Source organism: Staurois parvus, unplaced genomic scaffold, assembly GCF_062004578.1.
Source record: "Staurois parvus isolate SC_StPar_1 unplaced genomic scaffold, SC_StPar_1.0 ptg000210l, whole genome shotgun sequence".
NCBI lineage: Eukaryota > Metazoa > Chordata > Amphibia > Anura > Ranidae > Staurois > Staurois parvus.
In genome coordinates, this window is record NW_028318006.1 from 3,073,685 (window position 1) to 3,088,281 (window position 14,597).

The window sequence follows — 14,597 nt, forward strand, 5'->3', positions numbered from 1 at the left end:
ACAGACCTGGCCGGGTGGAGGGGGTGCCCTGGTGTTCCAGAGTGACCGCTGTCCGCTGAGCTCCTTCCCCCACCCGCACTCAGAGCCAGGACCAGGGTAAAGCCTGGAGCAGCTACAGGAGAAGTGGCGTGGAGGAAAGAGCTGGGAGGAGGTGAGCTGTGTTGTGTTCTCTGGGTTCTCCCTCCTGTCATCCATCCAACACACAATACACGATCACTGATAGATCATATGGGACTGCACACACACAGTATGGTCACTATCCCCTGCCCACATTTCCTGCTGCCCGGAGATCAGCAGCCCTTGGAGGAGGTGGTAGAGGAGTAATCATACTGTGTGTGTGTGTATACAGTTCCATACGATCTATCAGTGATCGTATAGTATGTGTGCTGGATGGACGACAGGAGGGAGAGCCCAAAGAACACAACACAGCTCACCTCCTCCTGGCTCTTTCCTCTCCACTTTTTCTAGGAAGTGTAATGTGGATTTTTGGAAGGGGGGGTGGTATTTGCTAGGAGTGGGGGAAATATGTGATATTATTGGAGAGAGAAGAGAGAGGGAAGATAGAGAAAGAGAGAGAGAGAAAGAGAAGAGCAAGGGAAGAGGGATAGAGAAAGAGAGAGAGGGGGGAAGAGAGAGAGAAAGAGAGAGAGGGGAGAGAGAGAGAAGGGAGAGGGAGAACGAGAGGGGGAAGAGAGAGAGAGAGGGAGAGAGGGAGAGAGAGAAGGAGAGGGAAGAGAGAGAGATAAGAGAAAGCGAGGCAGAAAAAGAGATAGAGAGAGAGAGAGAGAGAGAGAGAGAGAGAGAGAGAGAGGAGAGAGATGGAAGAGAGAGAGGGGAGAGAGAGAGAGAGGGGGGGAAGAGGGAGAGAGAATCATATACATACACACACACACTCATTGAACTCTCTCGCTCTCTCGTTGGGGGGCACACAATTTTTCTGTTTCATAGGGCAGCACAAAACCTTAATACACCACTGGACGTAGCATTTTCTGCAGTGCACTGGAAGGCACTGCAGGTCACTGCTCTACACTGCTATGCAGAGACATAAATGAGGTGTTACTTTTTGACACTTCAAAAAGAAAAATGAAAAATACACATATCACTGCAGCCTACTGACCCTGATCTGATAGCAGCCCGCACTGCGAAACAGCATGTGCTGCTGTGTGAACGAATCCTTAAGATTTTGATCCATATTTTTCACATGTCAACTTGCAATGGATAAATGAAAGATGTAAATAAATGCATTGACTTCAGCTCTGAGTGCAGGATTATTATTTTACACATTATTACTTGAATGAATTATTAATATAATAGTGCTTTCTGGCAACATTTGACTTGAAGTTATGTGGAAAACAATTTAGTTACTTTAGTATAAACCAGATGGTTTGCCTTCTAAGCTTTTCCACAAACGGTTTTATAACAAATATTTATTGAATACTTCCAGATGACGATGAATGTGCCATTAACAGCCCATGCTCACAATCTTGCCATAATATTATGGGGAGTTACTACTGTTCATGCCCTAAAGGCTTCATGACTTCACCAGATGGAAGGACGTGTCTTGGTAAGCTTGATTTCATAAGTGTGCTTTCATATCCCATTATAGCCCATTTTAGTTATAGCCCAGTGTTTTGTGCATATACAAGTAGAGTTTCCATACCATGTGTGGTTTGAGTCAAAGTGAAGGAAAATATTAAAAGAATAAACTCAGTGGAAACCTTATAAATATTGACTTCATAAAGATAATCATACGTGCTTGAAAGAACATGCAAGTGTGTATGGCTGCAAGCGTATTGTTTTTTATATATACACCGTGTTCCAAATTATTATGCAAATGATATATTTAAAGAACTGAAAATTGTCATTTGTTGTGTTTGCAGCATATTTACTGAAATCAAACGCTATTTCAATCAAACTTTTAACAACATGTTAACTTTTTAAACAGTTAAACATTTTAACATAGGACCTCTTATTTGATAGCAGCTTCACAACTCTTGCATCCATTGAACTTGTGAGTTTTTGGACACTTTCTGCTTGAATTTGTTTGCAAGATGCCAGAATAGCCTCCCATAGCTGCTGTTTGGATGTAAACTTCCTCCCACCCTCACAGATCTTTTGCTTGAGGATGCTCCAAAGGTTCTCAATAGGATTGAGATCAGGGGAGGATGGAGGCCACACCATGACTTTCTCTCCTTTTATCCCCATAACAGCCATTGATGCAGACGTATTCTTTGCAGCATGAGATGGTGCATTGTCATGCATGAAGATGATTTTATTACGGAAAGCATAGTTCTTCCTTCTGCACCAGGGAAGAAAGTGGTCAGTCATAAACTCCACATACTTTGCAGAGGTCATCTTTACACCTTCGGGGGCTCTAAAGGGGCCGACCCGCTCTGTTCCCATGATTCCAGCCCAAAACATGACTCCACCACCACCTTGCTGACGTCGCAGCCTTGTTGGAACAGGGTGGCCGTCCACCAACCATCCACTACTCCATCCATCTGGACCATCCAGGGTTGCACGGCACTCATCAGTGAACAGGACTGTTTGAAAATTAGTCTTCATGTATTTTTCTGCCCAATGCAGCCGTTTCTGCTTGCGAGCATTGGTTAGTGGTGGCCGAATAGAAGGTTTATGCACAGTTGCAAGACTCTGGAGGACTCTACACCTTAATGTCCGTGGGACTCCAGAGGCACCAGCAGCTTCAAATATCTGTTTGCTGCTATGTAATGGTATTGTAGCAGCTGCTCTCTTGATCCGATGCATGGATCTGGCAGAAATCTTCCTCAATGTGCCTTTATCTGCACGAACCCATCTGTGCTCTGAATCAGCCACAAATCTCTTAATAGTGTGATGATCACGCTTAAGTTTTTGTGAAATATCTAATGTTTTCATACCTTGTCCAAGGCATTGAACTATTTCACTCTTTTTGGCAGCAGAGAGATCCTTTTTCTTCCCCATATTGCTTGAAAATGGTGCTCTGCTTAAAATTGTGGAACACCGTCCTTTAGTAGTTTTTCCTTAAATTGGGCCAATCTAATTATCACAGGTGTCCGAGATTGTTTTCAGTGATCAAAAGAGCCCTGACACACAATGCCATCCATGAGGTAAACTGAAAAACAAAATACTTCATCTTTGTGACACTTAAATAGAATTTGCATAATAATTTGGAACGCGGTGTATATATACAGTATATGTGTTTCTTTAATTTTTTTAAGCAGTATATACTGTATATATACATATATATATATATATATATATATATATATATATATATATACTGCTTAAAAAAATTAAAGAAACACTTTTAAAACACATCAGATCTCAATGGGGAAAATATCGCGCTGGATATCTATACTGATATGGACTGGGTAATGTGTTATGAACGTAAGCATGCCCCATCGTTTGGTGGAAATTAAAATTATCAACCTACAGAACACTGAATTCAAAGACATCCCGCAAATCAAAGTAAAAAAATGATGCAGCAGGCTAGTCCACTTTGCTGAAATTTCATTTCAGAAACTCAAAATGGTACTCAGTAGTTTGTATGGCCCCAACGTGCTTGTATGCATTCCTGACAATGTCTGGGACATGCTCCTAATGAGATGACAGATGGTGTCCTGGGGTATTTCTTCCCAGATCTGGACCAGGGCATCACTGAGCTCCTGGACAGTCTGAGGTGCAACCTGGCAGTGTTGGATGGACCGAAACATGATATCCCAGAGGTGTTCTATTGAATTTAGGTCAGGGGAGTATGGGGGGCCATTCAGTGGTATCAATTCTTTCATCCTCCAGGAACTGCCTGCATAATCTCGCCACATGAGGCCAGGCATTGTTGTTCACCAGAAGGAACCCAGGACCCGATGCACCAGCATAGGATCTAACAATGGGTCCAAGGATTTCATCCCGATACCGAATGGCAGTCAAGGTGCCATTGTCTTGCTTGAAGAGGTTTGCGTGTCCCTCCATGGATATGCCTCCCCAGACCATCACTGACCCACCACCAAAATGGTCATGCTGAACGATGTTACAGGAAGCATAACATTCTCCATGGCTTCTCCAGACCCTTTCACATCTGTCACATGTGCTCAGGGTGAACCTGCTCTCATCTGTGAAAAGCACAGGGCGCCTGTGGCAGACCTGCCAATTCTGGTGTTCAATGTCAAATGCCAATAAAGCTCTATGGTGCCGGGCAGTGAGCACAGGGCCCACTAGAGGAATGTCAGACCCTCAGGACACTTTCATGAAGTCTGTTTCAGATTTTGTTTGGTCAGAGACATTCACACCACTGGCCTGCTGGAGGTCATTTTGTAAGGCTCTGGCTTGTATGCATTCCTGACAACATCTGTGAAAAGCACAGGGTGTCAGTGGCAGACCTGCCAATTCTGGTGTTCAATGGCAAATGCCAATCAAGCTATATGATGCCGGGCAGTGAGCACAGGGCCCACTAAAGGACATCGGACCCTCAGGACACTTTCATGAAGTCTGTTTCTGTTTTTGATTGTTTGGTCAGAGACATTCACACTGGTGGCCTGCTGGAGGTCATTTTGTAGGGCTCTGGCATTGCTCATCCTGTTCCTCCTTGCACAAAGGAGCAGATAACGGTCCTGCTGATGGGTTAAGGACCTTCTATGGCCCTGTCCAGCTCACCTAGCGTAACTGCCTATCTCCTGGAATCTCCTCCATGCTCTTGAGACTGTGCTGGGAGACACAGCAAACCTCCTGGCAATGGAACATATTAATGTGCCATCCTGTAGGAGGTGGACTACCTGTGCAACCTCTGTAGGATCCAGGTATCGCCTCATGCTATCAGTAGTGACACTGACTGTAGTTAAATGCAAAACTAGTGAAAAACAGTCAGAAAAGATGAGTAGGGGAAAAAATGTCAGTGGCCTCCACCTGTAAAACCAGTCCTGTTTTGGAGGTTGTCTCATTGTTGCCCATCTAGTGCACCTGTTTTTAATTTCATTAACACCAAAGCAGCTGAAACTGATTAACAACCCCCTCTGCTACTTAACTGACTAGATCAATATCCCAAACGTTTAATTGAGACTTGATGCTGTACTCTGATTCAAAAGTGTTCCTTCAATTCTTTTGCATAGTACTGTGTATATATATATATATATATATATATATATATATATATATATATATATACACACACACATACATACACAGGTGAAACTCGAAAATTAGAATATCGTGCAAAAGTTCATTTATTTCAGTAATGCAACTTAAAAGGTGAAACTAATATATGAGATACACTCTTTACATGCAAACCAAGATAGTTCAAGCCGTGATTTGTCATAATTGTGATGATTATTACTTACAGCTCATGAAAACCCCAAATCCACAATCTCAGAAAATTAGAATATTACATGCAATCAATAAAACAAGGATTGTACATAGAACAATATCGGACCTCTGAAAAGTATAAGCATGCATATGTACTCAGTACTTAGTTTGGGCCCCTTTTGCAGCAATTACTGCCTCAATGCGGCGTGGCATGGAAGCTATCAGCCTGTGGCACTGCTGAGGTGTTATGGAAGTCCAGGATGCTTCAATAGCGGCCCTTAGCTCTTCTGCATTGTTCGGTCTCATGTCTCTCATCTTTCTTTTGGCAATGCCCCATAGATTCTCTATGGAGTTCAGGTCAGGCGTGTTTGCTGGCCAATCAAGCACAGTAATCCCACGGTCATTGAACCAGGTTTTGGTGCTTTTGGCAGTGTGGGCAGGTGCCAAGTCCTGCTGGAAAATGAAGTCAGCATCCCTTATTAAGCTCGTCTGTGGAAGGAAGCATGAAGTGCTCCAAAATCTCCTGGTAGACGGCTGTGTTGACCCTGGACTTAATGAAGCACAGTGGACTAACACCAGCAGATGACATGGCTCCCCAAATCAACACAGACTGTGGAAACTTCACACTGGACTTCAAGCATCTTGCATTGTGTGCCTCTCCATTCCTCCTCCATACTCTGGGTCCTTAGTTTAGAAATGAGATGCAAAAGTTGCTCTCATCAGAAAAGAGGACTTTGGACCACTGAGCAACAGACCAGGTCTGTTTTTCTTTAGCCCAGGTAAGACGCTTTTTATGTTTGTTGTTCAGGAGCAGCTTGACAAGAGGAATACGACATTTGAAGCCCATGTCCAGGATCCATCTGTGTGTGGTAGCTCTTGATGCACTGACTCCAGCCTCAGTTCACTCCTTGTGAAAGTTCCCAACACTTTGAATGGCCTTTTCCTGACAATCCTCTCCAGGCTGCAGTCATCCCTGCTGCTTGTGCACCTTTTTCTTCCACACTTTTCCCTTCCACATAACTTTCTATTAATGTGCTTTGATACAGCACTTTGGGAACATCCAACTTCTTTTGCAATTACCTTTTGAGGCTTTCCCTCCTTATGGAGGGTGTCAATGATGGTTTTCTGCACAACTGTCAGGTCAGCAGTCTTTCCCATGATTATGATTCCTACTGAACCAGACTGAGAGACTATTTAAAGGCTCAGGAACCCTTTGCAATTGTTATGGCTTAATTAGCTGATTAGAGTGGGACACTTTGAGCCTGACTGCAAGGTGTGTGAGTGTGCTCTAACTACCTGGAGGCCTCATTTGGGCCAGGGCCTCAATTTTGGGCTTTAGCCCAGCATACTATGGCCGAGCCCGGCCAGGATCCGGGCGGGGGGCCCCCCCTTGGAGAGCATGGTACTGGTCCATCTCATGTGGAGGACCTGGGAAATGCCTCCAAACAGGGCGAATCCTATACAGCTTATAGGGGACGTGTTACTGCTCATGTGGCACGCATAAAGAAGGAGAAGAAGCTTACCAAAATGAGGATGAAGCTTAAGAAACTTAAAGCAAGCTTTGACAGGGTCTGGAGCACGAAGAGGCAGCTCATGCGTCCAGAGATGGATTCCCTGGAGCTGGCAGTCCGCCGGCAGAGTACCTACATTTCCACCCTCAAGCAAGCCAGTGGTGTACTGAAGGAGAAGTACACCAATGAGGAGCGCTTTCGCCAGGCACAGGAGAAGTCGGTTGCCGCAGTGAGAGGACAGCCCAGCAGTGACGTGTCATCCCACCTGTGAGGTCCGGACGGAGCACCAGAGGCGGCGGGAACACCTTTTGAGGCTTTCCCTCCTTACGGAGGGTGTCAATGATGGTTTTCTGCACAACTGTCAGGTCAGCAGTCTTTCCCATGATTGTGATTCCTACTGAACCAGACTGGGAGACCATTTAAAGGCTCAGGAACCCTTTGCAGGTGTTATGGCTTAATTAGCTGATTAGTGTGGGACACTTTGAGCCTAGAATATTGCACCTTTTCACAATATTCTAATTTTCTGAGATTGTGGATTTGGGGTTTTCATGAGCTGTAAGCCATAATCATCACAATTATGACAAATCACAGTTTGAACTCTCTTGCTTTGCATGTAATGAGTCTATCTCATATATTAGTTTCACCTTTTAAGTTGCATTACTGAAATAAATGAACTTTTGCATGATATTCTAATTTTTCGAGTTTCACCTCTATCTACGGTATATATATATATTTATACACACACACATTATATGCACTGTGACTCAACACTAGCTTCTGGCATAGCTCTCCCCACACTTTTCATGCTAGATTTCTATATACTCCTTATCAGCTGCTATTCTGTATCTCCTTTCCTATCTCCACTCTCCCTATTTAACCCACATTCAGCCTTCTCTCATTGAAGCAAACTTATATACATAGTAAAGCCAAACACAAACACCAGAAAATAAGACACTCTTGATCCATAACTGATGGAAGCATTCCAGATAATTTTCCAATGACTATGGTATGGTAAGGTATGATACCTTAAAGCAGAGTTCCACCCAAAAGTGGAAGCTTCGCTTATCTGCCTCCACTGTCACATTTGGCACCTTTTGGGGAGGGGGGTGTGGGTACCTGCTTTTGACAGGTGAACTGAGCTGGAAGTTCAGTCCCCCTTCCTTCCCCCCCTGCAGCCCTCTGGGACATTTCACAGGTCACAGAGCACTGTGGCCCATTCATAAAGCGCAGCACGATTCGTGCATAGCTTCACTGCCGGTTTACCTTAGTCAAGATGGCGGCTCCAGCATCCAACAGCCAATTGAAGAATCGGCTTGGAGTGAGGACACTGCTGCATCCCTAGACAAGTAAGTGCTCTAATATTAAAAGTTAGCAGCTACAGTGTTTGTAGCTGCTGACTTTTAATTTTTGGGAGAGGGGAACAAAAAACTTTAACTCAGAGGCCTCTAGCTTCTGCTTTGTTAGGACTTCTTCTATTTTAGCACTATCATTTTTGCCCTTTTTTACTCCAAATTCTTTCTCCATTATCCCTAGTCTAAATTTAGTCTACAGCCAGCTCCCAAGTATGCCTCCTCTCACTACACCCCCCCCCCCCACCCCATTCAAAATCATCTCCCATTTTCTCTTTTCTCTGCTGTTCGGTTTGGATAGGAATACATACTCTTTATTAATCACTCTTTACATATACAGTATATAGTATATACTGTGTATGGTATGTATGTGTATATGCAGTATATATATACAGTGTACTGTGTATATATATATATATATATATGCATTTATCGTGTTTACACACATAAAGCTGTGTTAACTGTTGTAGTAAGCTCTTCAGGTTATTTAAAATATAATTTAACAGCATGCATACATCATTGTAAATAAGACATTAATTACACAAACCCAAACATAAATGATAAATATGTATTTTCCTAATAAATAAAATGTTTGTGACACATTTTCTCCAACTTACTATGCAGAGGATAACACGGTACAGGTAAAACACAAACATTGAAACTACTCCTCTGTACACATGGTGGGAAAATAAGACTGTAGGAAAGTTTGTGTTTTTCAAAGCAATGAGTTAAACCTAACTTGCTTTAGAAAAATGATATAAAAAGCAGATGTTTTTCTTTAATAAATCAGGTTCACAGTATACAGAAAATAAGTTTGACAAGCCTTAGTTTATGCATTAACGTAAGTAAAGAACTTTTAAATAAAATCTAGGAATGAAGGTGCAATGGTTACTAGTGTTGTTATGTAGAGGAAGCAACTATTGACATTATTTAGTTAATAATGGTGCAAAGAGAAGCAGGACACCTCCACTTCATCATTTATTTCTGTAGTGTTACCCCCGGGGAGCCACTTGGTAATTTTGGGTTCCCTGTTCTGCACCTCAACTCCAAGAACAAACTCAGCCCCTCTGACACACCTGGTTGAATAAAATCACTACAAGCACAAGTAACAACCCAAGTGTAAAATACCTTTTGCCTGGCTGTGGAGTATTGCCAATAAATAAACACACACCCATTTAGTGACAAACACACTTAATCTATTAATATGGATTATCATAAATGTCAGTGTAAATAGAACTGAATACACAGCAGGCAAGTTAGGACACAGGCTGCTAAACAGGGTAAGAGAACAATACCAAAGTAGAAAAGAAAAAGGTATGATTCAATGTCATTAGCCAGAATCAATATATCAATTAGCAAGTCAGCAATGAACAGTGTATACAAACTCTAAAAGCAGTTAGAATGATAGCAGCTCTATACTGATTTTGAGTGCACAACACGGTTATGGTACTACTTTAACTAGCAAACTGGCTACGGCCTAGGGGCAGTCACAATTAGGGGCAGTCTTTAGTCCTAAGTCTTCTCTGGCTAGTCGTTGGAGCTCATTGGTGCACATTGTGGCCGTCAAGAAAAACGTCAGGAAGTATTAGTGCTATAGGATAACAGGTTAGGCAGTTCCCGATGGCTCAGTCTAGAACAGTGATAGCAAGTCCCTCTCACCAAACCCAGCAACAAAGCAACAATAGTTCCTCCGATCCGGAGTCAGCTCACTCTGGGTTGCCTGTGGTGACACCGATATTCTGGCAGTGGCTCCGGCTGTCCACTTTTAGGTCACAACTCTGCACAGACTGTCACAGCAAGGGAGTTTCAGTGGCTTGGTCTCTTTTTCTCTCTCTCCTTGGAGGTGCTGGGCAGTGTCCATCTCTCTCCCCTGAATGACATCCCCTCAGCTCAGACCTCTGCCTACTCTGTCCCCTGTAGCACTGCTCCCGACTCTTTTTTCCCAGGCTCCTGGGTCTGTCCTCCCTGTAGTTTTACCCCCCCCCCTGTAGCTCCTGTAGTTTTACCCCCTGTAAAATCAAATGGTGCCACCTGTCTCTGGGGGCTACATGTCCCATGACGCTCCTCTTTGGTGACTGGTCCTTGCTGTTACTAAAGGGGCAAAGGAAGAGACAGATGGGCGATGGGAGCACACAGAGCTGCCCTCTCTGATCCATTCCTTTGTACACTGACAGGAGAAAGGAGGGGGGGGGGAGGACAGAACACTCAGAGAACCCCTTTCTGTACATTGGTTATAAGGATCAATAAGTTCATCCAACAATTAATTTATTTGGTTGTTAAAATTCCTCATATGCCCCAAGGACAATCAAGGCTCCTAATTAAGACAGCCAAAACTGCAATGGTTATAAACACAGTACAACAATCCAGAAAAAAACTATTGGATTTTAGTGAGATCACCAAAACATCTTTACTTTATATCAGAAATACATTCATAAGGCATCTTTTCCACCACTTTAATAAATAAATCACATTGGTCATTAAATAAAAAAAAATATACTGACAGGTATAAACACATAATAAAGTGTACTTGTGAGCTACTACAGTGGTATGTGCAAAATTTATAAGTGACTAACAACTAAAAAGATTAATAAATAATAAGTGACTGACAACTAAATTAATAATGGTGCCTCAACACAAATACACATACTCATAATGCTGTGTGATAATAGACAAATAAATAATTGGTTGTGTCGCGCTCCACCTACTAGAAATATTTGAAATATTTTAACCATGCATATCATGCACTACTGTGTTAAATAATAAATGATATAAATATATATTATTCCATGATCATATAAAAAAATATAATAGAATACAAATAAAAAACTTCTGTGCTATAATTAATTATTGGACAATATTAAAAAATATATTATAAAAAACAATGATGTAAAAACCTTAATAAATATAATAGTATGCTATATCGGTGACATTAGATAAACCCACCATTTAAAGTGACATATATGTGCAAAACGCAATGTGTATGTGCAAAAAGTGCTAAATAAATAAATAATAATAATTAATAATAAATAATAAGTAATGTGAAATAAGCATAAAAATGCATGTGAAATATAATATTAAATAACAAATGATTAATTATAAGTAATCAATAGCAATTCTATGTAATCTTACTGTGCAAGTGATATTGTGTGTGCACCTCACTTGTACAGCCCAAAGTTCTAAATCGAGCTATGTATTTATTGTCCTTAGCTAGACACAATGCGAATATATAAACACATGGTGGGATTTACTAAAATCAGAGCACACAGAATCTGGTGCAGCTGTGCATAGTAATCAATCAGCTTCTAGGTTTTTTTTGGCAAGGCTTACCCGCTTCCCGTCCACCCTATAGCAGAAATACTGCTTCAGGGCAGCACAGGTGCACAAAATCATGTGTATATATACATGATTTTGCATTTCTGGGTAGGGGCCGCCATTCGCGACCGCGGCTGTCAATCACCAGGTCCTGGCCGGTAATTACTCACCGAAGATCTCCGACAGGGAGGAAGACTGTTTTGTTTACTAACAGTCCTCCTCCCTGTCAGTTGGTGTCAGGGTCCTGTCCACGGCAGGAGTTCTAGAAGATCTGGCATTTCTGCCAATACGCTACATGGCCGCAGAAGTACACATCAGCCTCAGTCTGGTGCCAGATGGCCTTTATAAGAAGGCTCATCACTTCCTCTGGTTGCTGGATGATCTCTAGCTCCCCGTGCCCTGTTCCTGGTTCCTGTTTCCTGTGTTTCTGACTTGTGATTTTCTGTTACCGACTCGGCTTGCTCCTGGACATGTCTACTCTGATTTACCCCTGATCTGACCTTGGCTTATGGATACTCTCTCTCTCTCTCTCTCTCTCTCTCTCTCTCGCTTCTCTGTGAATGACCTTGGCTTTCCCATCTGACTACGTCTGCTCTGATTCCCACCTGGTACCTGATCTTGGCTTGAACCAACTACCCAGTAAACATCCAACTTCCGGAAGGGCTTGCATACCACGCACAGACGCCTCCTGTCTGCAGACCTATCTCCGTGCACCAGTTGTGCTTCTGAGTGGACCACCAACCAGCACTCCTACAGGCGACCTGTGCAACTTTGGGCCTGACTCCCGCTGTCCCACTCTCAGGGGAGTCCAGAACTTAGCCGCAAGGGAAGCCCTCTCTCCATTGGCCTCCATCACCAGATACGTGGTAATTGGGCACACTGTTCTGGATGGATAGCCACCCAGAGCAGTGTGATTACAGTGAAGCACACTGACACGGCCCCCTAGTAAAACACTTCCAGCACACAGTTAACCCTTTGATCACCCCTTGTGTTAACCCCTTCCTGCCCAGTGCCATTAGTACAGTGTCAGTGCTTTTTTTTAGCACTGATCACTGTATTGGTGTCACTGGGGATGTCAGAGACACCAAGTTAGTTCCCCCCAGTGTCAGAATGTCTGCCGCAGTCCTGCTATAAATCACTGATTGCCGCCATTACTAGTAAAATTTATGACGAAATCTGATTTTTTAAATTTTTTAACTGGACATGTTTAATAGCAAAATGTCAAACAAATATTGTTTTTTTCTCAAAATTGTCGGTATTTTTTTTTATAGCGCAAAAAATAAAACCACACTGGTGATAAAATACCACCAAAAGAAAGCTCAATTTGTGGGAAAAAAAGGACATACATTTCATTTGGGTAGAACATTGCATGACCGTGCAATTGTCAGTGAAAGTAACAGCGCTGTAACGTAAAAAATGGCCTGGTCAGGAAGGGGGATACATCTTCATGAGGGCAAGTGGGAACAAGCTGAAGTTAGAAGCTGATTGGTTATTATGCACAGCTGCACCAGATTCTGTGGGCACCAGTTTTAGTAAATCTCCCCTATAGTGTTGCCTCCAGTAGCTTTCATTCCTTCTTCACTGAATGCTGCCCCTTACTGAGAAATAAATAGCAGTCTTATTTTTTTAACTGTGATGCTCACTGTGCATATTGCTATGCCCATGCTCAAGGGTGCACTCTACTTACCTGGCTCAGCCAAAATTGCCAATATTAGTCATCAAACATGGGCTTCAGGGCTCCAGGAGCCAAGCACACAGCCAAGCTTGCACCAAGTGTCACCTGTCTGGCATTGTCCATCTGAGACTGATCAACACTATAGCTACATCTGACACCAAGCCCACCCTAGCACCTTATCAGATAAATCAAGGGAAGAATTCCAGTGTACTGTTGTAATTTTCCCCAACTTTTCCACTCAGATTGAAATCACCAATACAGATCTATTTACAGCTTGTACTTACTGTAGTTCTCCAGTGAAGCCATGATGGTATGTCAGTGGAAACTTTTAGACAGTATCATTCTGTTTAAGTTACAGTCCTCAAGTCTGGAGATATTAATTTTCATATGTTCCTAATTGATTTGTGATATTTGTATAAATGCAACTCAAGGGAAACAAAAGTGCAGGAAGAAATTACAGCAAGTATAACAAATACCTATCTATACTTGTTTTTATTACACTGCAGAGAGAGATTGTGATAGAATAATCTTATGTGTTATAGATATTGATGAATGTACCCTGGAAGAGTCTGTGTGCCGCAAATCTCAAGAGTGTAAAAACACCATTGGTTCTTATATTTGTGTACTGAAGTGTGGAACTGGATTCACAGCTGCTTCTAATGGCCTGGACTGCCAAGGTACTGTAATTGTAAATTACCAGTTTTGGTGACAACTTTCAAATCTGAAATTTCCCTTTACTTTAAGAAGATGTGCTCTCAGATCTTATCAGTTCACAGATGTAGGAAGTGAAAGGCAATCTTCCTGCCCTCTATCCCTTCTCCATTCTGTCCATAACTAAATATAGGTTTTCGGTTGGAATTCTACTTTAATGCTTTGACAAGGGGTAACGTACATTTTGCAATTTAAAAGCATGTTTGTATATTTGGTTTTGGCACTGTTACTTTCAGTGTCCAAAAGGTAAGTGAAAAATCACTAACTATAGCTGTGGAAGCCTTTTTCACCTACAATGATTACTAGAAAATGAAACCTTTGTAAAATCTATTGGTTTGCACATTTCTATGAGAGGCACTGGCATTATCATTCTGTGAACTGCAAACATACCCTGCATAGCTACACACATACAGGGTATGTTTGCAATTCACAGAATGATAACGCCAGCGCCTCCCATCCATTTAAGGTGTTTCTGTTGCCGGGAGGCGGGGTTTATGATCACTGTGATTGGCAGCAATTACATGATCGGAAAGCTCCTGACTGCAAGTAGCGATCGGGAGCTTTCCGTTAGGCACCGATAACTGTGCTGGGAGCGTGCAGGGTGCATTCTCTCAGCATAGGTTTGTATACATTTTGGTAAGCATATATGTGGTCTCTCGGCATCAAGGCCCACCTACTGAGAGGTGGCATATATGCATACTCTCGTCATGAAGAGGTTAAAAAGTACAGTATTGTCACAAAAAG

At 42.5% G+C, this 14,597-nt stretch overlaps 1 protein-coding gene across 1 annotated transcript in view; it reads left to right on the plus strand.

The window, feature by feature from the left end:
- Positions 1–14,597, plus strand: part of HMCN1 (hemicentin 1) — a 468,291-nt gene that overhangs the window by 415,765 nt on the left and 37,929 nt on the right. The window contains exons 99-100 of the mRNA XM_089678830.1: positions 1,445–1,564; positions 13,685–13,819. Coding sequence (XP_089534956.1) covers positions 1,445–1,564; positions 13,685–13,819 — 255 coding nt within the window. The remainder of the gene's footprint in view (positions 1–1,444; positions 1,565–13,684; positions 13,820–14,597) is intronic.